The sequence below is a fragment of the Lepidochelys kempii genome, chromosome 7 (assembly GCF_965140285.1).
Source record: "Lepidochelys kempii isolate rLepKem1 chromosome 7, rLepKem1.hap1, whole genome shotgun sequence".
Classification (NCBI taxonomy): Eukaryota; Metazoa; Chordata; order Testudines; family Cheloniidae; genus Lepidochelys; species Lepidochelys kempii.
The window spans coordinates 6822956-6849578 of NC_136386.1; the positions used below are offsets into that span (position 1 = coordinate 6822956).

At 40.4% G+C, this 26623-nt stretch overlaps 1 protein-coding gene across 29 annotated transcripts in view; it reads right to left on the reverse strand.

Moving 5' to 3' along the window:
* MAGI1 (membrane associated guanylate kinase, WW and PDZ domain containing 1) overlaps positions 1 to 26623 on the reverse strand; it is a 482542-nt gene that overhangs the window by 221766 nt on the left and 234153 nt on the right. For 28 of the 29 annotated variants that reach the window (XM_073351009.2, XM_073351022.2, XM_073351021.2 and 25 more), the window contains exon 2: positions 4420 to 4536. The exons of the other annotated variant lie outside the window; for it this stretch is intronic. In XM_073351009.2, the coding sequence (XP_073207110.1) occupies positions 4420 to 4536 (117 nt within the window). The remainder of the gene's footprint in view (positions 1 to 4419; positions 4537 to 26623) is intronic. 29 annotated transcript variants of the gene reach the window in all.

Here is a 26623-nt window from a genome sequence, read left to right on the forward strand (position 1 = left end):
TTATGAGGAAAAGAGGTGTGGTCTTACCCGGAGTTAGCTAACTCGTGGTACATTCCTTGGGAAGACGAGACAGAACGTAGTTTTCACAAGAGTAGCAGATGGAATTAAAGACTAGTCTTCCCCATAGGATTTAGCTCAACTTGCTAACTTATGTGGAAACTACAAACTGCCTTGTCTTGACTAGAGTTTTACCTCTAATTAATTGACTCGACTTACTATGATTATTTGTATTACCGTAGCCCCAAGGAGCCGCAGTGATGGACCAGGACCCCACTGTATCAGGTGCTATATACACACAGAACAGACAGACAGTTCCTGCCCCCAAAGAACTGACAATCTAAGTACAAAACAAGAGACAACAGATGGATACAGGCAGATGGGGAAGTACAACGAAACAATGAGACCATACCGGTCAGCGGGATAGGCAATGCTCATAACACCACCCCTTTTCTCCTATTGAAGACAAAGCCTTTCATTTAGTTTTGTTGGGTGGTTTGTCACCCGAAAAGTTGGCAGTAGTTTTACGAGCTGCTGTTTGACAAGCAACGTGGTAAATAAAAGCCCTTCATTTTTCCTTTAGAGCGTAACTTGCAGCCTAAGCCAGCTGAACTACAAGGGTTTAGTATTAACCTCCTAGAACTTAAGGGGGAAAAAGCCAGTTTATACCTCCTTCTCCATCGTACATTAATTAACCATCACTTCATTTAGTTCCGATATCAGCAACAACAAGCAGCAAGCTGTACAAGCATGCTCAGTCTGAGTGACCTTGTGTGCTTGTGGCATGTTTACCAGATAATCAGCAGGGAATTCCATTTTCAAAATACAAGACTTCATAATCCATTTGCACTAGAGATTGGTCCAGAGCTCTGGATTTACTGGTCACATGTACCAAGGAATAAAAGTATATGAGTATGCAACTAGATTAATCTCTAGACCTGTAAAACCATCCCAAACCACCATGCCTAGAGCGGGTTCATTGAAATTCACACATGTACATGTTAAACGTCATATCAAAAAGCTGTGACTGATCTCCTTTCCACAGCACACAGAGGAAAAATAAAATGTTACCCAATGTATAGCTCTGCAAGGACAGGGGTATGTAATAAATAACCTCCCCTTTGCAGATTTTTCTACTTGTTACATAATTGGAACATGATTACAGATGTTCTTATTAACACCAGAAGAAAACATCTCTCTCCTTGTTATTTTTAAAAGGCAGAAATCACTCTGCCCCTTCCCTCCCTGCTACCCCAATTCTAAATCAAAGCATGGCAAGTTTAAATTCGAGCTGTTTAACTCACAGTCAAGTTCAATAAATCTGAGAAACAAATCAACAGAAAGCATTTCCAAACGTAACCTTGGCAACACAGAAAATGCTTCAACAGAACTTCTGCACATTTTCTTTATTTGCGCTGTCTGAAATTGGAATACAAGGCAAAAGAAATACATGGGCAGAAGGATATTAGCATCAGGACTCTGCAGCCACTGAGCCGCAAATTGCAGTCATTCACATTCCAAGAAGGCATCTTGTTCAGTCGTTCTTTAAAACCTGCAGCCAGGCACGTTACAAGCATAAAGACTCATCACATTTTGGACGGACAAACTGGAAAAGGGAAGTCTTCAATAGAATCCGTGTTTATTCATTATACCTACGCAAAGCATTTCAAAGAGTACTTCAGTCCCTCCTTTCCACTGATGAAATAAGACTAACGCAGCCATGACACACAGCTATTGTCATGAAAGGAGTCGAAGTGTGTCAAACATTTGCCACACAACGGTATCCATTACTCCAGCCAAGTATTTAATAGATAGTCCTCAAGGAAGAAATGGGCATGTTATCCCAGCTACCATTACATGGGAACTGTTGGCAAGGGTTGACTTTTTGATAGCCACTACACTCAATATTTCAGTAAGCCTCTGCAGTAGATAAATCAGCTGCTGTTCCTGTAAAAGATAGGTAAGCCTCAAAATGTTTGGCAACTCATTTAAATACTTCAAGATTTAGATGTTTGCTTAAATTTTAACCACGTCCCTTAGGAGAGCTGCCATTACTTTTCCAGTGTGCCCTGAGTGTACTCAGATTGATGGGGAGCATCTTTGGCTCTAATATGGTCCCCGCATGAAGGCAGGAAGTGCAAAGCAGTGACACATTGGGGGGGGGGGATTCCCCAAACTCCAAAAAGGCCAGGTTCAGTTTGAGCTTGGAGCAAAGATTCAGGTAATTTATTACACAGTTCTCCTGAATCTTAAATGGGCAAAAAATACCTTTCTGAACTGAGGGGGAAACAGTTTTCAATTCAGGTAGGTTTTTTAAAAAAAGACTTCACTTTTTTTTTTTAATCCAGCTTGACAATTACACAAAAAGGGAGGTTTGTTTCTAAAGAGTTTGTCTGTTCCTGTTGCCTATTTCATGCTTCAGTTCAGGATGATGTAGTGCCCATCTTTAAAAAAGGGAAGAAGGACGATCCTGGGAACTACAGGCCAGTTAGCCTCACCTCAGTCCCTGGAAAAATCATGGAGCAGGTCCTCAAGGAATCAATTCTGAAGCACTTAGAGGAGAGGAAAGTGATCAGGAACAGTCAGCATGGATTCACCAAGGGCAAGTCATGCCTGACTAATCTAATTGCCTTCTATGACGAGATAACTGGCTCTGTGGATGCGGGGAAAGCGGTGGACGTGTTGTTCCTTGACTTTAGCAAAGCTTTTGACACCGTCTCCCATAGTATTCTTGCCAGCAAGTTAAAGAAGTATGGGCTGGATGAATGGACTATAAGGTGGATAGAAAGTTGGCTGGATTGTCGGGCTCAATGGGTAGTGATCAATGGCTCCATGTCTAGTTGGCAGCCGGTATCAAGTGGAGTGCCCCAAGGGTCGGTCCTCGGGCCAGTTTTGTTCAATATCTTCATAAATGATAGGATACAGAGGGCCCTAGACAAATTAGAGGATTGGGCCAAAAGAAATCTGATGAGGTTCAACAAGGACAAGTGCAGAGTCCTGCACTTACGACAGAAGAACCCCATGCACCACTACAGACTAGGGACCGAATGGCTCAGCAGCAGTTCTGCAGAAAAGGACCTAGGGGTTACAGTGGACGAGAAGCTGGATATGAGTCAACAGTGTGCCCTTGTTGCCAAGAAGGCCAATGGCATTTTGGGATGTATACGTAGGGGCACTGCCAGCAGATCGAGGGACGTGATCGTTCCCCTCTATTCGACACTGGTGAGGCCTCATCTGGAGTACTGTGTCCAGTTTTGGGCCCCACACTACAAGAAGGATGTGGAAAAATTGGAAAGCGTCCAGCGGAGGGCAACAAAAATGATTAGGGGACTGGAACACCTGACTTATGAGGCGAGGCTGAGGGAACTGGGATTGTTTAGTCTGCGGAAGAGAAGAATGAGGGGGGATTTGATAGCTGCTTTCAACCACCTGAAAGGGGGTTCCAAAGAGGATGGATCTAGACTGTTCTCAGTGGTAGCTGCTGACAGAACAAGGAGTAATGGTCTCAAGTTGCAGTGGGGGCGGTTTAGGTTGGATATTAGGAAAAACTTTTTCACTAGGAGGGTGGTGAAACACTGGAATGCATTACCTAGGGAGGTGGTGGAATCTCCTTCCTTAGATATTTTTAAGGCCAGGCTTGACAAAGCCCTGTCTGGGATGATTTAGTTGGGGATTGGTCCTGCTTTGATCAGGGGGTTGGACTAGATGACCTCCTGAGGTCCCTTCCAACCCTGATATTCTATGATCCCCCATTAATGGCATCATCCCATTTCTACAGCAGCAAGCAATGATGTCTTAAAAAGGTTTGAAATTGCACAAGTCAAATAAGCATCAAGAGCAAATCAATTTGAAGAAGAAAGATCCTGTTCTTATTCAAAGGTACTGAGCAATACAAGAAGTAGAGCGGGGGTGGGGGTGGGGGGAACCAGACTATCCGATGTTAACACAGAACTGTTTCTACATCAAATGTTTGTCCAAGCTTTACGTAAGGTATCAGCCAACCTGTAAATGCTATATAAATTGTGGCTACATGATGGAACTCTGAAATGCAGTAAGCCCTAACCAGCAAATCAGAACTCCAGGATGAAATGGTTTCAGTACCAAACCCGCTCTTTCCCTCGCTCATTCCCCACCATCTCACTTCCTTTCCCGTCAACTGTAAATTTATTTTCAAACCTTTACCCATCGCAATCCATTCTGGAACTACCCATCCACATTTCACCTGATCTCAGCCAATGCACAGACACTACTTTGCCGGCAAGGAGCCACGCATATCATCTTCCCCGCTGTCACCAATACAAGAGCACCATAGCTGTAAATCAGATCTCTCCTATAGCAGTGCACAGCACCACTTAAAGTTTACCACCAAAAGGATTTAATTTTATCTCATGAACTCCACTGGGGGAATTTTTCATTACTTACAAGGCACAGCATGGCGATAAAGGTTATCTCTAATTGTCTGCTGCAGCTCGTGATCTGGAGATCCTTTCTGAAACCTCTGGTTGAGATAATGCCTCAGATCTTTGTTCAGTCTACTTCCTGCAAAGAGAAAACAGCTATTTAAAAAAACAATAACAACCACCCCCAATATATGACCAAAACAAGACACTCCAGTACACACGCTTCTCTCTCTGGGAAGAGGATGAGAGAACCAATGCCACGGGACAGATGTCAAGTCACGATGTTTAATATGTTACTGGAAGGGGCTCAGATACTAGGGTGATGAACAAGGAATAAAAACCTACATAGAACAGAAAAAAAAAATCTCTCTCAAAACAAAAAAAAAGTTGATGGGAAGTTCCTAACCAGCTCTATTCCCAGCTACACAGAAAAATGACAAGAAAATCTATTTCTTGCTGGGCACAGCTAAGAGGTGCTCATTCAGGCAGTAGCAGTTAGAGGTGGGCAGGAAATGGCTTTCCAGTCATGGGAAAATGCGTCCCATCCCAAATCCGCATAAAACATTAAAATCTTGAAACTGTTGGCTGACCGATCTTCAAAACAAAAACATTCAGTCCAGGTCAAGCAAAACATTTTGTTTCAATTTAGACTTACGTTTTATTTGACTATCGTTTAAATTTCTAAAAGAAGAGTCATTTCGAGTCAAAACCCAGAACTTTTCTCTTAGAAAATGGCCCACTGTCCCGTTGCAGTTGGTCAGGGAGAAAAAAACTTGGGAGCTGGTGATTTTATCGAGCAAGCAGAAACAACAGAGGGAACCCCATTGGTCCAAACAGCTGAATGAGCAGGGGGGATAGGAATATCCTATATGCATAATGCCGTTCCAGAACGTTTTATAACAGAATTGTTAGCATCAGAATAGTTTTTAAAACTCTAAATAGAATTCTTTCACTAAAACAAAATTTCATGTGACCTTCTCCAAATAACATTGATGGTTTTTAAAAAGGTGGAAGCAGCTGAGATATTACAGCAAGGAAAATTAGGTAGTGTCAGCACACCACATTTATAAAGACTATGAATCAGATATGGCTTTTTTGCCTACACATGACTATAAATCAATACAAGTATAAACTTTCTGGTAATATAGTCATTCACAGACCGGCAGGGACTTAACGTACTGTAGTTAAATCTGATTATGAAACACTTCATTTAGAAACAACCATCTCCTCTACAGCTGTAAGGAGCTCTACTCTATCAGAGAATTGTGGTATTAATAACTGCTCTGGACAGTGAAAAGCAGCCATTGTTATTAATTCTGTTGAGTTCCCACTAATGAGCTTCCAGCAGGACTCTGAATTCATACCATTTTTTGTTTTTGTTTTTGTTTTAGAACATTTTTATACGCTGCTTTATCATATACTCATTTGTTTATTTCCATCTCACCATCAGGAAAGATCAAACATACTCATTGTAGAAGCACCTGAAATAAGCCCAAACTAATGAAGGTTACATTGCATCATTATACTTTCCTTACTTGTTCTGGGAACATCCCTCACTATGCCGAGCAGTGGCTCACCACCCAAGTGTCTAACAAAAATAGTTAGAATAGGATGTTAAAAGTGATTTCCTGTGGGATGGCTCACTTGGAGCTGGCTAACTTTTTCACTGTGGCAATTCAACCTTCACAAGTGACCTTCTCAATTCTGTGTATGTGACAGTAAGGGATATTTCCTTCTCTTACTTCTAAAGGCAGATTTTGCAGGAGTCAAAGAATGGCATACCCTGAAAGGATGAATCACTGAATTTTTCATCTTTTAATTCAACAGCTAGTCCTTATTTTTCCCTCACAAGCCAATGTTAAACAAGGTTATGCATAAGCAAGAAACAAACATCCCAAACATATTTTGCACATAATGTAAGAAAGTATTCCACTGAGAAAATTAATGCTGTGAACTGCATGCATTTAAAAAAAACAGGTTGTCTTCTGACATGCATTATGTATTCAGTTATTTGTGTCGCAGTAGTCAAGGCTCTGCTAGGACTTCCTAACTATATAACTTATAATGAATGCATGATACCCTTCCTTCTAGAATTGGTCAAAGTTTTGGAATGCTTTTTTCCCACAGAAATACCTTTTTTCCAAATGTTGACTTTTGTAATTTCTATTTTATCAAAAATTACACTGAAATGTATTTAAAATTTTCATTCGTAACATATTGTATTCGGTTTCAGAAATAAGCCATTTTCAAAAACGAATTCTTTGAATTTTAAAATTTCACCATGTGACTAAACTGACCAAAAAAGATTTAAAAATGTATTGCAAAAATGAGAAAAAAAATTTAAATTGGGGGGGGGGAGGAATTTGCAATTTTTTCCTTCATTTTTTGACTAGCTTTCCATCATGCTATGAAACTCTCAGATTCTTGCTTTTCCTTTCAGGAAGCTGTCACCTAATATACATTTTGAAACTTGAGTTTCTACTCAACTCAAGGGTCTGGGATTTAAAATAGGTTTTCCTAAACTTTGGACTAAACAAAGGAAACTTGGGTTACATGTCATTATGGGTTTTGTTTGGTTACTCGTGTTCTTGTACATCCAGAGCTCCAACCGTTTTCTTTCCAATGCTGTTACACTTTGGAAGCCAAGTTGTTCAGTGAGAAAAACAAACCCAAACAGTGAAACAGAAAATAACTCAGTGGGTGGAATAATATTGCTCATTCTCGTTTGTTCCCAGCAACAATAAATTATTGTGTGTGTGTGTCTGTCTCCGTCCTTACTATGCTGCTATCTATTCACTATAGTGCTTGCTTTTAAACACGTTTTTTTCAATCCTGATTTCCTGTCTCACTCAGTGTTTCTCAAATAGTTATTTAATAGCAGAGTCACTAACAAACATTGATCTTTCAAAAACCATAAATTTCCTCACATTAGCATTGGATCTATTCCAGTCACAGTCCCAAACTGCTACATAGGAGCAAATAGGTAAAGGATCACCCAGCTTCTCTTTCCTTATATAAAAATATCCATCTACTCCAAACAGCCTCAATGAGAATTTGTGCTATTACGTTGGGGCCAAATCCTGCTCACCTTACTCCCATGAGTAGTTGCAATAAAACAAAGAGACTAAACTGCAGAAAAGATTCGAGTCTTTGGGAAGAAACTTCAACCATTACCATTCCAGAGCAGAGAGCACCTGTTCCCACCATCCTTTAGACATTCCAAACTCCGAACATGTGATCTATATTCTGTAGACACTTAAGTAAGTTTTTTAATATTATTTTATGTTCATGCAATGTGGGGTCCAAGTGATATTATAATTGCTTTGCACTTTTATAGTATGAAGATGTTTTCTCCCCATTTATTCAACAAGATGGCTATAGATAATCCAGGTCATCAACTGTATTCTGACAGAGCCTAATACCATTTGTACTAGGATAGGTCACGGCCAGGGTACGGTTGTCTCTGACCTACATTACGTACCTCACATAAACAGGTTGACATGCTAGTACATATTCTCAATTTATTTTTAAGCAGGAGTGTAAGGACTACTGACTGCTGTTTCACACTGGTTAATGGCTCTGAACTAGATAAGTCCATATTTCATCTGTAGATCACAACACAATTCCACTATTTAGCGAGATTTCTTTTTTAAGAAGCTCTATAGCAAGAGGATTTCCTGAGGTCACACAAAGGCAGTTTCAAAGTAACAGTGCCATGAGGCAAGCGGAGTTTAAAAGGCCTTACTACAGAGATAACAGTGCAATGAAGTCATCTCTCTCTCACAGCCTAATGGCTATATCGAGAGGGAAAGCAAACTTTTAGAAGAGGCAAAGTTTACATTTTGGGTTTGCAGGATAAGGTATTAGTCAAGTTGGCTAAAAATGGGGGGTGGGAGGAAGAGAAGAGAGCCTGGAGGGGCAGGGACCATTTTTTTTAAATGGGTTTGTACAGCACCTACCAGGATAGGATCCTGATCCATGTGTAGGGTCCCAGGCCATTACCACAACACAAATAATAAATGGAAATCACCATCAATTGATGGTGGGGACCTAGAATAGTGGATTTTTGCCTATATTCTAGAGCTAAGGTTGTTTGTGATGCACAAATATTTTGTTAGTTTCTGCAGGAATTTATATTCTGCTTCCGTACCTATGAATGCTCATTCTCATAGCAAGTTCCACTAAGCAGCAACCCATCTCAGGACCCAGAATGAGGGCTGAATGCTCCTGACCATATCATCATCAAATGTTCCTAATCCCAGTAGCTGTTAGACAAATGATAATATTTTGTGCTATATCATTTCATTCTACTCCATCCTGGTCTTCCAGCTGCTAACCAAAAGTGATTATAAATAATGGGGCTATAAAAGCCATTCAATAATTAGAACACTCACTGATCATATGCCAGCAATGACAAAAGAGAGTGATTTATGTAAGTCAAGTATGCCACATCTGCCAGCCCAGAGTTTTGTTACTGATGTGGCTTTAAGGTCATAGCTTAACACTGTTCTAACAGCCATTTGTCATGTAGGACAGAGAGAAAGAGAGAGATGGAGACAAGAGAAATGAAATATACCACTACTGGTTATTTTTAAGCAAAAGAAGAATCAAATAAATCTAACAGTGCCTTTCTACTTTCCTAATTTAGAGTATCCACTGAGGTCAAAGTAAGAGGTGAGTCTGATACACTGGCTCACTTGCTTTCATCATCCATTTGCAAAAGCCTAAGTAAGATCACATAGCGAAAGACCTGCCACCTGAATGTAGCTTCCTAAAGTCAATATAATTTGTGTTCTTTCTGTCAGCCACCCACAAAGTAAAGGCATCATATAAATCCACCATATTTTGGTAAACTGTTTGCTGCTATATTTTATTAGTGCAAGAAAACTTAAACCAGTCTTTTATTCCTTGGATAACTAAAGAAATATTTATCTGAACCCTGCTGAGGGAGTTGGCTTTACATTTAACACAACTTGACAGGGATCTTATTTGATTGCATCCATGTTTGTTTCTTAAAGCGCTAACGTGAGATCTTGGTTGCAGTGCACAAACACACTCCTGCACAAACCCCAGATTGATGGATGCCGTGCTGGAAACAAACCAGTGCACCCATATCATCACCTATCATTGCAGGTGTTTGCTTCAGTAGCCATATGGACTAGAGTAAATTGGCAACAGGCCCTGACCTGTGAGTTCATATTGGTTCACTGTTGGAAATGCCATGAGCCAACTAAGGTCTCGATCCCAAAGGCTCGAACATTCAGGCAGGCTCTGTATGGGCACAGGAGAACTGTAGGACGAGAGCCTACATGCCTCCCTTACTATATATTTTAATACATGTATATCTACAATCAGTTTAATTTAAAATACCTACTTACCTTTCCCTGGGGAAAGTTAACTAATCATACAATTTTTTTCCCAATGCTTACTCTTTTTATTTAAAAAAGATCCACCTCAAAATCCTTGTAGCTCATGATCTCCTATGGCACATTTGTTACGACTGAAAACTATAATAAGCCACAGAGCTGTACTACTTAGACGAACACAAAGTAACAGAATCAACTACCTCTGCAGAAATACAACACAGCTTGGAAGGCATGGTTAAGTCTTCAACAGCACAACAGCTGCTGAATCAGCAGAGAGTACTTCAGCCTAGATCATAATTTTTGACTGGAGAATGAATAACACTTGTTACTTTATTACTAGCATAACTTTTTATAAATATTATTTTAGGTGTCGTTTGTGAATCTGAAGGAAACCCAGTCACTCAAAACTTTTCAACACTGTTCAAAATCAAGAACAGGCAATAGTTTTCTTGGCACAGTATATTTTGGTATCTCTCTTAACCTGTAAGGCACGTATGGGTGAGTGACCCAGCACTAGAATAGTAATTCAGCATTTGCTGCTTCAGAAATACTCCTTAACAGTTCATAAATCCACAGTAAATCCATCATATGCACTTTTACATCACTGCACTGCATTTAGAATGTGTCCCACCTTATACTATGCACATTAAAGATTTGTTCAATATCTAGCCAAAGTTTAAAAAGTCAAGTTAAAAGCACCAGACAACACACACTCTTTCAAGGTAAGAAGTAGAAAAGCACAAATGTTGCCACGGCTGGCTTGACAATCTGAGGGGTCTGGATACACACATTTCTCATCCCAGCTGTTTTCAGAGGCATTCCAGTACGTATGACGACACAGGTCAGCCAATCGAAAACCCGGGCTTCTCACAGCCAACCCCTATTCTGATCTCTGGGTGGACCATCCCCACTACATTGCTTTCAGAGTTGGATAAAAACTGCGGCTAGCCTCCCCTGCGCTCCCTAACCTCAGTATTTGGCCATGCCTTTTCATCTGCTAGAGCACACTGAAGTGTGGGTTCCAACAGTACGTGTGATGGGTCTGCTAACAGCAGCCACACTGCAACAAGAAAAGAGAAAATGGAGAAGAGCGAGGATCTGAACAGAAGTAGTGGCAGAGGGACTGCAGAAGAGAAATGGGTGGGAGGGTGGAACTAATCAAGACCATAAGGTTTAACTAGGCATTAAGATAGGACATCAGCCACTCGAAGACCACATCAACCAAATCCAGGTGGTAGAGCCTAAGAAAATGTGTTAGTTGAGTGCCAGGTGGTCAGGCACTTCATTTGACTAAATCCCCCTTTGCCCCTGTACACAACCCCAAGTTGGGTGTGAGACTAATTCACCCCAGAATTCTGGGGTTACTGGAAGAGCAATCGAGGCAGCAAGGGGAAGGAGATGAATGAGAGTCTGGGTCCTCAAAGTTATTCTCTGAAAAGAGTAAGGAGTATTTTTCACCCAGAAGGCTGAGAAGAGGTCCCAGTAAAAAAAAACAATGGAAGTATCCAGGGAACCAGGGCGGGGGACAGGGAGAGAGAATGGGAAATGGATGGGACCCTTTATTGGTAACTTCTTGGACCGGGGGGATGGGGACAGAAAGGATCCCCCTCATTTGAGAGGAAGCAGCTGATCAAAGCCATGACCCCGGATGGAGGACCTCCCCAAAGAAAAGGTAGAGACGTCTGGAATAGATAGATTGTCTCCTACAACTTGCCCTGGGATTCTCCTTCTGAGTTGGAACTGGCATAAACATCCAGTACAGTGCTGCCTCTGGTCCGGTTTCCACTCATCCTGGCTACAAAAAGTTATCACACCAGGTGGCAGGAGATTTCCATGCAAATTGATCCTACATCGCAGGAGTGAGTGAGGTAGAAGAGAAGGGGCATTTGGGGCCTCCTGTAGCTCCATATAGGCTCTGGAGGTCTGGTGGTGGTGAATAAAGATGGTGCTCCTCCAGAAAAGTTGGCAGCTGCAATTGTCCCAGCAAGAGACAGGAGAACTGAAGTAAGATTTCCTGCCAAGCAAGGGGATGGTGCCTCTGGACTGGCCATCTGCTACCTGAATGGCATGAATGGAGAGACACCCATACTATGGGCTCATGTCACCTGTATCACAGAAGTAACCTACATTTGTTACACCTTGAGACACTGCTATGCATAGTGGAGCCAAGTTTTCAGTACTACCCGAGGAGGTTTTCCCTGAGGATAGCTTAAATTATCTGGACATAAAAATCATCATAAGGGTTGCGCGGTTAATGATGTCGTTTATTTTAATGGCTTTCAGTGGCACTCAGCTACCTTTTCCTCCCTCACACCAATTCCTGAAAAATGTTGCAGGTTACCTGCATTTGGCACAGTTTCTTTTTCCTTTCTCTCTTGGAAGAATCCACATCAAACCACTTGGGAGGGGCATGCGTGTGAGTGAGTGACAGACAGAGCGTGTGCTAGACTTTCAATCTCTGGCTGTAATTGACACAAAAGAGCGAGGTGAGCAGAGGTGAGGAAAAGGGGCCTGCTGGGATTGAAATGAAAATATCTAGGACAAGTCATACTATGGAATCAGAAAGAGCTACACGCACATTACGATGTTCAGGAGACAGCTGTGGGAGACCGAAGTACTATAAGATCCTCTGGAATTGTTTACAACTTGAATTGGGCTATACCCCCGACAATTACTATAGAAGATCCTACTGCAATCAGGCCATAGGCCGAAATCAATTTGATGCCAATCAAGCTGCAACATCAAGTCATGTCCATAGGAACGCCCTACTGGAGACATCCTCTAGTCAAAAGCCTGGCTCAGAAACCCATGCTCCTTCCAGACTTTGAGGAAATTAATATCCAGATCTGAACTTTGAAATGCAGGCCCACTTCTCATTTGAATACATTTTGTCTGACACACAAAGGCACAGCTGTAGAGGGGATATTTGTTACCGTACAGTCTAACAAGAAAAAGCAATTAGTATGAAATAGTCGTTAGTGGCAAGAGTTGCTGATGTTGCGACGCGAGTTTAATAAAAACTCCTACACATCAAAAGTGAGTGCAGAATGAAATCTCTGCAATATTGTAGTCCAGTACGTAGACTCATTCCACGAGAGACTGTGCAGAATTCTAGCTGAGCGTTTCACTTTGACCCCATCATTAACCATGCCACCGGTGGACACCTCCTAAAATACATGAACATTTCACCACGAGCCCGTAGCTTCTGATAACACCTTTCCAGAAAAAAAAACAGGTTGTATCAGAGCCAGCCATGCACGCAGAGCATTTTTCACAGATATCTAGTTTGTAATGGTTTTCATGGAGCTCAAGCAAGTTTTCAGCACGAAGCAAACCTGGTGGAGGCATTGTTCCACTGTCTTTGTTTTGATCCAGTTACAGTTTACTTTCCTTGCTTGTCTGGAAAAAGAGACTGTTCTCCAGACAGGGTCTGGAAGGCAAGAGATGCAAAAGGGAAAAAAATTAGGCTGAAAAAAAAATAGCTTTAGTCTTTGAGTTAACACAAATGACCTGTTTGTGAGAATTAGCTACACACGCCTGTGCGTCTCCTGACAGAAGTTACCGTATTTTCTAAAACCAGGATATAATGTGAGAGCCGCAAAAACTAAATCAGCTTGGGGAGACAGAAGGCATTACTGAGCTTTAACAGAACAAGCCCTAACATAACAATATGCCAAAGAACTCATTTTTCAAAACAGAGATGGAAAAATATTTTCAAAATCTGTTATCCTTCCCTCAAATATAGCATACGATTCTTCCAGAAAATGGCGGGGAGGGAGGGAAGAGATACGTGCCAGTATTATCAGAGTCTGAGCTTCATTTTTTTCAGCTCCATCTCAAACCTTGCACCATCAGTCAGTCCCTTCCCAAAAGTCAGTTACTACTTCTCCTTGATTGGCTGGAGCGAGTTAACCTGGCCAGGAAATAGAAACATGAGGCTGGAAGGGATCTAGTCCATCCCCTCTCAATATGGGATTCCTCATTTTAGGATTCTAATTGGAGACAGGGTGGCCACTCACGTATTCCCAGAATACCTGTATATTCTGGGTACTCCTGGGCATGGCATGGGCCTACCCTGCCAGCGTGACCTCACATGCATGGTGCGCATGAGGTCATACTACATGGAGGAAACCATTGTCGTGAGTGTGCTGCTCCAGCCCCACCAGCATGGTCGTGCCGGCAAGCACGGAATGACGTGCTCTTCCAAAAGGCATCCCCTGTCCAATACCAGACAAAACCACATCCTGTTTTGTCTCAGTACTGGATGGAGGGAAGCCCACCCAAAAAGAGGGCTATCAGGTTTAAAACCAGACGATTGGCCTGCCTAACCACAGCTTCATAGTAGTTCCTTCTGTCCTCATTGGATCGTGGGTATGCATCAACATTAATTGCCTGGTTTTCAGAGACGCTCGATACCTGAAGCTCCCACTGAAGTCCAGTGGAGCGCAGGCATTTAGAACTTTTGAAAAATCAGGCCAGCAAATGTATATGGTTATTAATATGACTGGTTAAAAACTGGGTTTCTGCCTAAGCAAAATCTTTTCAGGAGACGTATCTGCTTTCCACAGAAATTTTGACTTTTTGTCACATCCCCCCCCCCCAAAAAAACACAAAACAATATCCAACTCTGAAAAATTTCAATTTGCTAATGTCCCCACAGAGCCTCTGAAGAGTTACAGCTCAGGAGCTTCATGACTCTCTTCTCCTCTAAGGGCTGGGCTCTCTGGCTGGACTACATCTCTCATGATACACTGTGATCAGATGATCCCCAGAGAAAGAAGAAAATTTTTCAGTTTTTGATGTTTTGCCAAAAAACGGGATTTTCGGGGGTGGAAGTTGGAGAAAGAGAAGTGGAAGTGGGAGAAGAGGGAAACAATGTTCTGGTCTGCGCTAGTGATTAAAATAAACCCAGCAACAAGACTTGCGATGAAAATCTGGAAACAATTTAAAGTCCTGATTCTGTCCCTTTAGCTTCAAAAGCTGCAAATTTAAACATACAGTAAATGGGACACTTCAAACTCCCTAACTGAAAATTACATTACTGGGCAGCACAAGTGCAGTATCTAGAAGAATGGTCAATCAGAGATCTGAATGCTAAGTTGAACAGTCCTGAGCTAGACAAATCAACCTGGCAAATCTTTTCCATTGTTCAATGGATCAAAAGTTTTAGAAACTGTAATTACATCAAGAGGAGCCTCCATGTGAAGGTATTACTGGTAGGAAGTTTGAAAACAACACACGACACAATAGGTCTCCCTGTTTGCAGGCAACAGGAATGGAATTCTAAATTTTTTCCAAACATTAATACCTTGCTATCCTTGCCAAGCGTTCAGGAGGGATGAGCTTGTAGGAACTTTAATACATTATTAATGTATTCAACTGGAACAACAAATTGTCAAAAAAAGTTTATGACAACAATGTAAACATCACTGTTAACTAGTTCGCTGTTGATTATTTTAGCAAAAACATTCAGATTCTCTTGGATTATGACCATTTCTCATTCCTCCACTCTATTGTGACCCAGGGCTATGTTTCGCCATATTAAAAGCCATGTAATCTCTTTTCAGCGCTGAAACATTGATCCATTCGTAAAAAATCAAGTTAATCTATTAAGCTATTACTATGCAACATAAATCTAACAAGCCATGTAAGGCAGTGGGGAAAAAAACATTTCACGTACAGTTTATTAAACTTTATAACAAATTACTTTTTCCCTTGGTGTTGTGGTCTCGTTTTCTTAATGGTTTTGGATCTCCCAGTATCATGCTTCTGTCATCCTACCTCTTTCCTCCACAACAAATGTTCACTTTACGAATGATACCACCACATCATTTCCAAAAAGGAAATAAAGGCTTCTATGCGATATAGAACAAAAATGTATTTCTAAAGACAATGGACACATTGCATTTATTAGTGCAGAGTAAGAAATTGTTAAAGGTAAAATATTTTGTGGTGGCTAAAGACTCCAATTACAAAGAAACAGGGTTGCTGACCAAAGTACAAGTAGTTCTTTCAGATGTAAAGCTGAGAAGTCCATAACTGAATAAGGATATAGCCTCTTTTGATAAAAACATTGCAGTGGATTAATGGAGAGAAAGCTTGGTCTTATGGTTAAGGCACTGGGCTATGACACAAGAATAGGGTTGGTCAGAAATTAAAAACATTGATTTGCCGAAATCAAATGTTTTGTGAGAATGTGTTAATTGCAATTTAACTTTTGCTGAGACCAGGCAGGCGTCTATGGAAACCTACATATTTTCCTGCCAGCTTGCCAACCTCCCCAGATCCACAGCAGTCTGGTTGATGGACTGGGGCTTACAGGGTCCCAAGTACCCTGGCAGCTCATCCAGTGGACTGCTATGAAGCCAGAACTCCCGGGAGCTCATGGAGCATAATTCTGCAGACTTCCAGTTCTACTATTAATATTGAGTTTGGGATTTTCAGCCTAATTTGGGAAATACTACTACTAATTCTTTTCCAGAATGCCTTTGGCTTGTCACAGAGGGATGATACTGTAGAACTTGCAAACACTGAAATACTCCATGACACACAAGTTTTCCGTTCACAATACTTTCGTCACATGGGCCATTCACTCAATCCGTAGTCTGAAACGCGCTGTCAGCTATCCAGGCCTCCAGTCAGTTAATCAAAGCCAGGTCCCAAGGATGCCCTCACGGGAAACTTGAAGATCAAGCCGAGTCAAGAAACTGTTTTCCAGCCTTCAAAACAGGAGGTCAGAAGCAGGAGACAAACTGGAGATCAGAACCACGAACTGGGAACCAGAACCAGACTTGATCAGGATATCAGAAGGTCAGAGGCAGGAACCACAAATCAGATGCCAGGGAAGTGGGACCAGGAAGCACAAGGGCACTCAGTCCAGAGCAGGGTGCAGCCATGTTGTTTGGACAACTTCCTGTTCCGGCAGCTGGCTAACGTAGAGCCAGCAGGCTAATCAGCCACTCTGGGACTCTGCCCATCAGATATGAGGGGAGGGGCCTCACACAGGGGCTGGGCTTTATGGGTCCCAGGTAAGCTATTGTCAGCAGGCTGCCAGGTGGAGGGTTGGAGCGTGGCTGCTCCCATGAACCCTGCGGGAACCATAGGTCATGACATTCTGATACACATAGAAACACCTTTGCCAGCCTGCCATATTTAACATGTTTTAACCCATTTCAGAACTGCAAGCTGTTAAGTCTGTTGCTTAGGTTTTTAATTTACTGGACTGGTATTTTTCTTCGGTCTTATTTCATACAAGAGCCTATTTGACAGCTATCAATGCCAACTGTGCCTTCTTATTGTTCTTAAGTGTGACATGAGACTTCTGGGATAATTACATTGTTTTTAAAGGACGCTTGGTACACTGGACAGTTCAATTCTTTTTGCAATACACTGTTCCTCTGCAGCTCCATTCAAGGCAACATTCTCTCTTTCAACATCTATACAGACTCAATTGTTTCTTCCAAGCCAGATGCTTTTGAAGTTGCTCTATAAGCAATGTGTCCAGATGTGTGTACATCATCAGCCCCATGATTGTCAGATTTGCCTATTCAAAAAGCTGTTGACTACTATTAGTTTGCCATCCTGTTTGAAATAACTAGACTTTCTAAGGATCAGTGGGAAAATATTCTTGTAAGCAACATAAGCCAAGGTTCTGTCTAAACTAACAATTTATTTTTTCCATATAAACAGGACAGATAATGAAAAAGAAGTATTCACATGTTCTATAAAGTACAGCTTTTCCATTTTAGGATCTGTCCGTAAGGATGGGACAACTACTGGACACAATAATCTCTTATTCTTTAAGGCCTGAAGATAACTATGTATACTATAAAACTATATCTCCTATTGTCTTAATTATCAGCCAGAGGGTTGGAGCATGAGACAGTGCTACACCACAAAATGAATATTTATGTCTTATTTAAGTGAGAGCAAAATGTACATTAAACTCCCTTTTTGCTCATATACTTAAAATGATACATCTGTCTGATGGGTTATATTCCACTTAGTTATTTTCAATCTGTGTTTAAGTACCGTAAAGACAGCAGAAAGTAATCTTTCATAGTTTGCCTACATTTCCCGTGTTCGAATAGGAAACTTCTTTCTCTCTTTTCCTTTTATGTCATTTGCTAAAAAGTAAAAAATGTCTCCTGCTTAGAACAGCATGCAAGGCTGTTGTTAAAGCTCTTTATAAGCCTCTTTTATTGCCTAGACTATAGCATAGTCTCATACCAGCGTGAAAGCACGATCAGTGGAGTCTCTCCACTATGATTCAACTCATCTGCATTCTAACAGCAAGAGAACCCACTATCGGGAAGAAAACGGTGCACGTCTCTAGGAAGAAAAAAAGAAAGAAAGAAAAAAGTCTCCCAGATGGTGGCAAACAGAACTGTGACTTCCCTGCATTGGGGAAAATAAAAGTGTGTTCACTCTACTTATTTTTAATGAAAACAAATCTAAAAAACAGATCTAATCACTCAGAAGTTATTTCAAAAGTATCGGTAGGAACTGTAAAACGCTAATGTTCAGTGGCAATGATGAACTTTAATTCACAAGCTATTCCATCCTGGAGTATCAGTACTGATTGTACAGGCTTCTGCAAACAAAAACAGAACTGAGCTTTATTTTTTCCACTTTTCTTTTAAAACAGAGAATGAGGTGCTTTTCTCTTTCTTCTGGTCTGCTCAGAAGCCACGGTTAAAGATTTAAAAAATAACTAATAAAATGGGGAGATCACAGCTCACAGAAAAAGGCATCATCTTTTGGAACTTTGATTTCAAATTTCAGTACAATCTGTCCTGTATACGATAAGTAAGTATACGATAGAGAAGATAAATGCAGTTCTGTAAATGGGCATCAAATTCAAGTTACCTAGAGACATCAAAAAAGGGACACTGAGTGGTGTATTAAGAGATTTAATATTTTGTTTTTAATAGGAAGGTTGAAACATACAGCTATGGTTTTGAGACTTCATTGCCTCTGAGGCATTTTAAGTCTGCTTTAACAAATGATGCCAATGTTCCAGGTTGGGTTTTGTTCTGTTTAGGTTACCCGTATGGTTTCCCATGAAGACCAAAGGCAGCACCATGTTTTCTGTCATATTTATTCTACAGCCAAATTCATATGCTTCCAACAACCACCCCACAGAAGACTAGCAATCATTTTCATAACTGCATTCCAAACAGAATGTATAATTTTGGATTTGCAGCTCAAAATCTGATCAGGGCAGATTAATTTTCTGCACACATAAGAAATGCTTAAGATATTAAAACATTCACCATGTGTAACGAATGTCTGTATCTCTTATAAGCCTAGGGTCTCTAACAGGCAAGGCAAATCTGCAGAGAGTTTATTGATGAGCAGTGAAGATTAACAAGATTTTTTTAAAATATGCCTACATTAACCCACAAGTGACAAACTTTCGGGCACAGATTATCATTTGCTACATATGTTTGTAGGGCACCTAGCATAATGGGGCCCCCAATCTGATTGGCCTCCAGATGCTATGACAACATAAATATCAAGTAATGATCACAAAGGTAATGAAGGCACAATCACCATAGGGAATATCATGGGCATTTTTCAAGACTGCAAATTGTAAATGGGGTGGGGAGCATTTTAGAGGCATCAGACCTTGTGAGACGCCAGATGAGTTTGCGATAGGTGCTAAGAACTTCCATTGTTGATCCTACTAGGAGTACCGAACATTGATTGCGTTATGTAGGCCAGACACGCAAACACACATGCGCATGTATATGCCTTGTCCATACTGAAGGTGGTGTGTAGGGTACGCGTAGCTGCATGCTGCAGTAAAAAGCAGGCTGCATTCACACTGCAGTATGTAGATACATGCAGCAGCGAAAGGCTCTGGTGGGGGAAGAAAGCAGGGAAAGGGAGGGAGCTCCCGGAGCTGTCACAGACTTTCCCCGCTGCCAAAGTCTTTCCCTATGGTGGGGAAAGGCTCCGGCAGCAGGATACAACACTGCTAAAAATGGCAGGGGGCCATTGCTTGGGTGTGTAGAGAGCCATGTAGGGTATATACCCTAAGGCTCTGGTGTGTCTTTATTCACCTACACTGCTATTTATACCCATGCCGGGGGATGTGCAATGTATGTACTCTATACGACGCCATAAGTGGTGTGTAGTATAGACACACACACACCAAACACAGAGTGTGTGTTTGATAAAGTTTGCCCTCACCACATAACAGCAGCTACATAGGATAAATCTATTCCACCTAAAAGAACACCCGCAAAAAAACAATCAAACCCCCAGCCTCCCAAAAAAGAATAGGTCTCATGGAACCAAGCTAGGAGAAATGACGACTTAGATGTTTATGGTGGTACTGCTGGGACCGTCTCTGATAAACCGATCATACAGCACTGTACTGGTTGGTTGATCAGTAATTCTGCTAGTCAGACGTCAAATAAGGCTCAAACACAACCTTCAGTGCAACAGCTCTAAATCAGAGCTTAATAAAATGATGAGCTAGTTATGCAAACCCTTCTTGTCCATGACAATTCTTTTGTACTAAACAAAAGTGGAGTTCAGAAATTATCCGAAATGTAGATACAGTGACCCACTTGACACGAGACCACCAATGAGAAGAAGAGAACAGAATACTAAACACAAGGGCTACATTGCTATCTTCGTTTCCTGCCTCAATGCAGGCGACTGGACAGGATGTCCAACTGAGGTCCCTTCTAGTCCTACATGTCTATGATTTCTAATCAAAATACAGATCTAAAGAGCTCATTAACATGCTGAAAAATGAACCAGACATTCCTGAAAAGATATGAGAAATATGAACCTTAACCAACATAGCAAGAGTCTTTGAGAAATACAGCACACAAAAACTGTTGTTTGTATCCATCTTTCAGCATATGGTGGCCAGTAGAAATAAATCTTCTTGACAAAATGGAACAACTCATTTTAAACATCAAATAATGTTGCCAAACCCTACTACTTATCTATTAAATATGTTAAATAGTTTCTGAAGAGACCCATACAGCTTCCTCTATAAAACTTTTAAATAACTACCGCGCTGATGGTGCTTGAAGTTAAGTTAAAATGTCACTGGTTTGGTTAAAACACCAGTATTTCAACCATCAGATTTAATTTTGAAAGGATTTCAGTAGCTTTACTGTCCTGCATACGTGAATAACTCCATTCTTAAATAAACTATATGGGAATACATGAAGTAGAGCACCTATCACAATGTGCAGAGCACATGCCATTACTCTCCTCTTACTTTATTCTGCATGCAAATTAACGCAAGATTTACAAAACAGTGCATTTGTCTTAGTCCACCCTACCAACGTTTTGCAGGGGCAAAGTACTTCAGCAGATCCAAATGCATCTTTCTACCTACCTTGGCTTTTGAAATACTTCAGTTTCCACAAATGACATGGCAGATTGTGGTATATTTATTACAAAAGACTCAGGTTAAATGCTGGAAGGATCTTTTAACACTCACACAAACATTGGACAACTTATATTCAAAGATCTGCACTGTGGGTTCTCCCTTTATTTCAGCTCAACTGCTTTGAGCAAAATCTTTTGGTACTCTGAACAATCCAGTACACACCGTGTCAAGAAGTCACTTAGATGGAGTCACGATTTCTACTGCTGCCTAATGATCACAAAGATTTAACCTTGGAACATTACACACACATAGTTGTCCACTGTTAATTTACAATTAGGATTTGCTTTAACATTTCAGGAGGTGATCTGGGAGTGAGGGGAATTCCAGTCTTCAAAAGGGAGAACAGTAAAAGATACCTAAAAGATGTAAGGTTTGATTATCTTCTCATTTATATCAGTGTAACTCCTTAACATCATGGTCAGGGCTGGCCTTATCATGAGGTGAACTGAGGCAGCCGCCTCAGGTGCCAGACTCGGGGGGGGGGGGGGGCACTAGGACCCAGAGTTTCAAAGTTTTGGCCCAAGTGAGGGGGCATGGGGGCATCATTTGAGCTCCCCACCTCAGGTGCCAAAATGTTGTGGGCTGGCCCTGGTCATGGTCTCTGTATAAACTAGTGGAGAGCTGGGGAGATAGTGTAAGATGTCTGCACTAAAACATGCTACAGCTATAAAGTAAGAAAAAAGCTTTCCTAAACTTCTGCTGACAATTCTTCAGAATGGATTTCCCCCCTCCTTTGAATTTTATAACTTAAAACTATGAAAAGTCTTCTAACTCCACCCCCTTCTTTTCTGTCTTGTAAATATTTTGGATGTATTTTACATTTTTAAATATACTGATTTCAATTACAATAAAGAATACAAAGCGTACAGTGCTCACTTTATTTTCTATTACAAACATTTCCACTGTAAAACACAAAAGAAATAGCATTTTTAATTCACCTAATACAAGTACTGTAGTGCAATCTCTTTATCATGAAAGTTGAACTAACAAATGTAGAATTATGTACAAAAAAAATAACTGCATTCAAAAAGAAAACAATGTAAAACTTTAGAGCCTACAAGTCCACTCAGTCCTACTTCTTGTTCAGCCAATCGCTCAGACAAACAAGTTTGGTTACAATTTGCAGGAGATAATACTGCCCACTTCTTGTTTACAATGTCACCTGAAAGTGAGAACAGGTGTTTGCCTGGCACTGTTGTAGCCGGCATCGCAAGATATTTATATGCCAGATGCGCTAAAGATTCATATGTTCCTTCATGTTTCAGCCATGCTGATGACAGGTTCTGCTTGATAACGATTCAAAGCAGAGCGGACCAATGCATGTTCATTTTCATCATCTGAGTCAGATGCCACTGATTTTCTTTTTTGGTGATTCAGATTCTGTAGTTTCCGTATCAGAGTGTTGCTCTTTTAAGACTTCTGAAAGCATGCTCTACTCCTCGTCCCTTTCATATTTTAGATGGCACTTCACAATCTTAAACCTGGGTTGAGTGCTGCAGCTATTTTTCAAAATCTCACATTAGTACCTTCTTTGCATTTTGTCGTATCTGCTGTGAAAGTGTTCTTAAAATGAACATGTGCTGGGTCATCATCTGAGACTGCTATAACATGAAGTATATGGCAGAATGCAGGTAAAACAGAAGAGGAGACATACCATACTCCTTGAAAGAGTTCAGTCATAACTTTAATTAACACATTATTTTTTTAATGAGCATCAGAAGCATGTCCTCTGGAATGGTGGCCACAGCATGAAGAGGCATCTGGAATGTTTAGCATCTCTGGCACAAATACCTTGCAATGCCAGCTACAAAAGTGCCATGCGAATACCTGTTCTTACTTTCAGGTGACATCGTAAATACGAAGCAGGCAGCAGTATCTCCCATCAATGTAAACAAACTTGTTTGTCTTAGCAATTGGCAGCACAAGAAGTAGGACCGAGCGGACTTGTAGGCTCTAAAGTTTTACATTGTTACATAACTGCTCTCAAAAACAAAACAAACACAATCTACATTTGTAAGTTACACTTTTATGATAAAGAGATTGCACTATTGTACTCGTATGAGGTGAATTGAAAAATACAATTTCTTTTATCATTTTTACAGTGCAAATATTTGTAATTAAAAATAATAATATAAAGTGAGCACTGTACACTTTGTATTCTGTGTTGTAATAGAAATCAGTATATTTGAAAATGTAGGAAAACATCAAAAACATTTAATACATTTCAATTGGTATTCTCTATTGTTTAACAGTGCAATTAATCACAATTAATTTTTTGAGGTAATTGCATGAGTTAACTGCGATTAATCAACAGGCCTAATGAATACAGAATCATTCCATTTAAGTGAAATGTAAGAATGAACCAATGGGTTTTTAGAAACAGACTTCAGCGTATATTGTGAATGACAGAAGATAGTGGCAAAATCACCAGGAAAAGGAAATGAGCAGCATCTCACTCATGTCATGGTGCTTTTGCAATGCAGCCTGCCCTGTAGCCTGCTGTGTTATTCGAGGTTCAAGAGAGCTATGAAGTGAATGATTACAGTTCTTACAGTCTTTATGACCATAACTGTAGATCTCAGAAAGTACTGCCATGCCACTATCACTGTGGTGTGCCCTTGTTAACATGTGATAAAGTGGTCTGCAGCTCAGAAAAACAATTCTGTTTATTTAGGCATTCATTGATCATCCGTTTTTGGAGCGAGGCGAGTATCAGAAGGAAAGTGAGTTGGTAAGAGTGACTGTGAAACAGAGGTGTATGATAATGACAAAGCATGACCTTTAAAGATAAGAAATACTGTGATATCACTCTTAAGAAGCAAAGCAATGTGTGAGAATTTTCTCAACAACCTTAAAATGAAGCTAACAAATCTCCCTAAGAGAGAGGGCCAGGGATGTGTTTATAAGATAGCTGCCATAAAACACTTCTAGAAATATGAAAGACTGTAATTTACACATACACCGGACATGGAACTGAGATACAGTCTAGCAGTCTTGGAGTAGAGATTTGTAAAGTGATTTGTTAAGAGATTTGTAAACCCTGAGTAGAATTTAAAAAGACAGTGTACTTTAAGAAACAAGACTTTACATGAGTAGCTTCAATCGGACATTTATTCGAGTTAAACTCTAAAAGGAAGGGGAAACACCACCTTTCAAGTGCAATACTTTTTCAATGCTCTCCCCACACTAGCCAGCAGTTGGTGAAGTCCACCGCACAACAAAAGTAAGACTCAAGGCAGTGTTGCCTAATGGATTCAGCACTAGACGGCCTCAGAAGACAAGGGTTCTAATCCTGGTTTGACAACTGACCTGCTGTGACCTGGGCCATATTAGTTCATCTCAACATGCCTTTGTTTCCCCTCCCACGCTGTACTGTCTATTTCAGTTGTAAGCACTTTGGGGCAGGATCTGTCTTTCACCAACATTTGTAAAGTGCCTAGCAATATAGGACTCTGGTCTTGGTTTGGGCTTTAAGGAGCTAATGCAGTGCACAGAATATTCAATACATAAATGTTTAACGCATACACAAACTGCCACCCCCACTTTAGATCCCAAATAAAATCACAGATTTGTCTTTATCATAATAAGCCTTGAAAAGGTAACCAGATGATCCATAACAAAACAAGTAAACAGACATCTAAACACAACCTACTGCATGTGTTCTCACATGATTAGCCAGAAACAATTTAATTGTGCACGTGTCACTATTTGTATCAGATTGATAACCTATTCACTTCGCTGTCTGGAACCTAAAATAACAATCAAGAACAAGTGATACCGCTATTACCTTGTGTAAAGTGTAAAACAAAATTATTCTCTGTCGGCAGTTATGAAGATGCACATTTCTAGGGATACAGTTTTCAATACACGTTGCACCATTACAATTAAAGCAATCTGTTAAAATGATGAAGTAGAAGCAAAAAACAAAGTAAACTATAAGGGCAAAAAGCATAACCATACGCCCAGGAGCTCATACCAAAAAAAAAAAAAACTATGATCCCCAACAAAACTGCTCCCAAGAAACAGAACGCAATCCATTATAACAACGCTTTATAATTATAATAGCTTTATATGATTATGTCCTAACCCATACACCATATTCAAGGTCTTAGATCAAAGTAAAAAAAAATACCCACACCACTATACCAAATGTTGTAGAAAATTATTAATACAAGTTTGAAACAATTGGTTCATGCCACAGGATGTAAATCACATCTATGCACTGGCAAAAAACTGCTACAGCACTGAGTTAAAGTCCCAGCAATCTTTTATTTATAGGCTGGTTTATGATATTCCGCATCACAGCATCTGAGTACTTGACATACATCTTAAGGAGGAAAATATTCTCACCATTTTACAGATGGGGAACCTAAGCCATACTAAATGACTTGCCCAAGGTCTCACAAGCAGAACTGGAAACAGAACTCAGATCTCTCAAGTCTTGTCCAACGTCTTAACCACAAGAACATCCTTCCACTCTTTGTGCCAAAAGAGAACTCAGTGAATGGCATGACTAGCCATACAGTCAGTCTCACAATAAATTAGGAACTGTTAAGGGCAGAGACCATTTCTGTAGCATTCTGTGAATATGTTATTCCATTTGGACACCATCAGCTCGGTGAGGTTTTGTCAGACAACAGGATAATGATTCATTTATGCAATAAATTATGTCAAGACCAAAGAACAGGAAAGTGTATTGCAATGCACAGGTTGACCATGAAAATCTCACAATCTGTCAACAAATGAAGCTCATTTGCAATAAATTGGATACAAAAGAACAGCTATGAAACCACACGGTGTGAGGAGCGGGGAATTGGTGGTATGGCATGAACTTGAAAGTAACTGTCAATTTAGTATTTCTCGTGATTGACATTCACCGTCATAGCAATATTGGGACTTCTGCTGGTATTTCTTTAGTATTATACACCTTTAAAACAGATGGACTCCATGTATGAGCCCATCACAACTGCAGCCCCAGAAGTTCAGAGATAGTCTCCCTTTGATCCCCCTTGAACAGGGGGGGAAGGGTGGGAGCATAATTAATAGCCCAATCCTGACAGGCCTTAAATAATTATCCCAATACACGGAACTTGGTATAGGCAACGTGGCATTATTATAATAAGTGCACAAAATAGTTGCTTCCACTTCAGATCAACATTTTGAGATGGCTTGGTTGTGTTTGAAAATAAGTGGCTTTGTCAATTTGCAATTAAGAAACCGGTCAAGAAGGATATTCTTGCCAAATATCTGGTGTGATGTGCAAGAAATCTAATGGAAATTAACAAAACAGCTTGCACACCTTTGGAGTTTAAGTATCTGTATTTGATGGTGTAAATACTTAAATAGGAAATTTTAAAAAACTGGCAGTGCATCAATAGCTTAAGTGATAAAACACATTTTTTGTTGCATTTGTTTACTAAATAAATTTAAGGCTTACA